This window comes from Octopus bimaculoides, chromosome 27, assembly GCF_001194135.2.
Source record: "Octopus bimaculoides isolate UCB-OBI-ISO-001 chromosome 27, ASM119413v2, whole genome shotgun sequence".
NCBI lineage: Eukaryota > Metazoa > Mollusca > Cephalopoda > Octopoda > Octopodidae > Octopus > Octopus bimaculoides.
Window position 1 is genome coordinate 16353007 of NC_069007.1, and position 1571 is coordinate 16354577.

Genomic DNA, 1571 nt, shown 5'->3' on the forward strand with positions numbered 1-1571 from the left:
GAAAACATGGAATACGAACTTTTTTGCGAACAACGAAAGAGACAAATGGAAAATAAGACAAGTAACATAGAGAATGACACTTCATCAGTTGTCGGCTGTTTTATCTATTCCACATTTCGAGCAATTATGACAAGATGTGTCTTCGAGAAACAGTTTCTCCCGCAAAGCAAAATAAAATTAGGGATTTGTGGAGGGTCAAAGTTGGTACCAAAAACAGGACAGTGAAAACAAACATAACAAAGTGAGGTGGTGAACGCTGGAGGAGCAAGCTTTGACAGGAGAAAAGATAGGGGAGGAGACAGACAAGAATGCGTGTGATCTGTATAGGAAAAGAAAGATGGCCGATGGTCACGTGTGAGCAACGAGAGAGTAAAGGAGGAAGAGGATGTACAGGAATCTGATTTTGAAGGAACGTCTTTGTGAACTAGCATATGTCTTTTCAGTTCAGACATTGTCTTTTTTATGGTGAGCTCAACTCTGGAAATGGCCAAAAACATATGTCGACAGGCCAAAAGCACGTGTCGACAGGCCAGAAACATGCGTCGACAGTTCAACCAACCCGCCAACTGAACCACATGTTTACAAACACGGGCAACACTTTTAACTGAGAAAGTTTTGTCGCTTTATTAGACAGAGACTGACAGACATATTGACAGAGACAGATAGACAGACAGACGGACAAATCGACAGACAGACAGACAGGTAGAGAAAGAATAAAACAATGGTGCATCCTTACTTTTCTGTAGACATTGACCTTTATCCTGACGGTGGACTTACTGGCATAGTCTTGCTGACCAACCATTTGGTCAGACATCACTTTTCCGTTCACCATGTGGTAGTTCACCAACTTCTTCATCAGTTGTGGTCGTGTTCGGAGCGCCGACATGTATTCCCTGGAGAGTGCTGTGTATAAGAGTTTAGTAAATAGTTATGTGTATAGGTATGTGCGCGTATGTATGTCTTTCTAGCATAACTATATATGCAAATACACACACACACACACATAAACGATATCAAACATGCATACACAAGGTACGTGTTTTCCTAGTTTGTAGGTAAGACTGCGTCTTTAAACCTAAAAGAATATATTCTCATCAATGAGCCTGGTGTTAAAACACCTGGAAGTCATAGACAAGCGAGATAACTTGCACCAGGTCCCATTCAGATGCGATGGCATTTTTTCCACCATCTTGAAAACGTCTGAACCACTCGTACACTTGCGCGCGGCTCATACACTCCTCTCCATACACTTTCTGCAACTTTGCGTGGGCCTACGAGCAGGTATCACCATGACAGCTTTCTCTGTCATGGTAAATGCGACAATCACACTCTACACACGTTCCTTCCAAACACTGCTGTAAACAGCGGAAGTGAGCTAGAACATTAAAACTTAGTGCGCATTCACAGCAGAGTTCAAGGTCAATTGTTCCCAAGCGGCTTCACTCTGCGTGCTTTAGCTTCGTTACTATGGCAATAGTCTGGATACTAATTGATCAGACCTCATATATAAGCCACAGGATTCAGGAAACCGGGTTGATGAACCTATGGCTCGAGGAGACCCCTTGATCCTT

The 1571-nt window shown here is 42.8% G+C and overlaps 1 protein-coding gene across 1 annotated transcript in view; it reads right to left on the bottom strand.

Annotated features, from left to right (window-relative positions):
• Positions 1 to 929, bottom strand: part of LOC106872532 (transforming growth factor-beta-induced protein ig-h3) — a 3633-nt gene extending 2704 nt beyond the window's left edge. Inside the window, exon 1 of the mRNA XM_014919556.2 lies at positions 737 to 929. Within this exon, the coding sequence (XP_014775042.1) occupies positions 737 to 886 (150 nt within the window). The 5' untranslated portion in view covers positions 887 to 929. The remainder of the gene's footprint in view (positions 1 to 736) is intronic.
• Positions 930 to 1571: the final 642 nt, after the last annotated feature.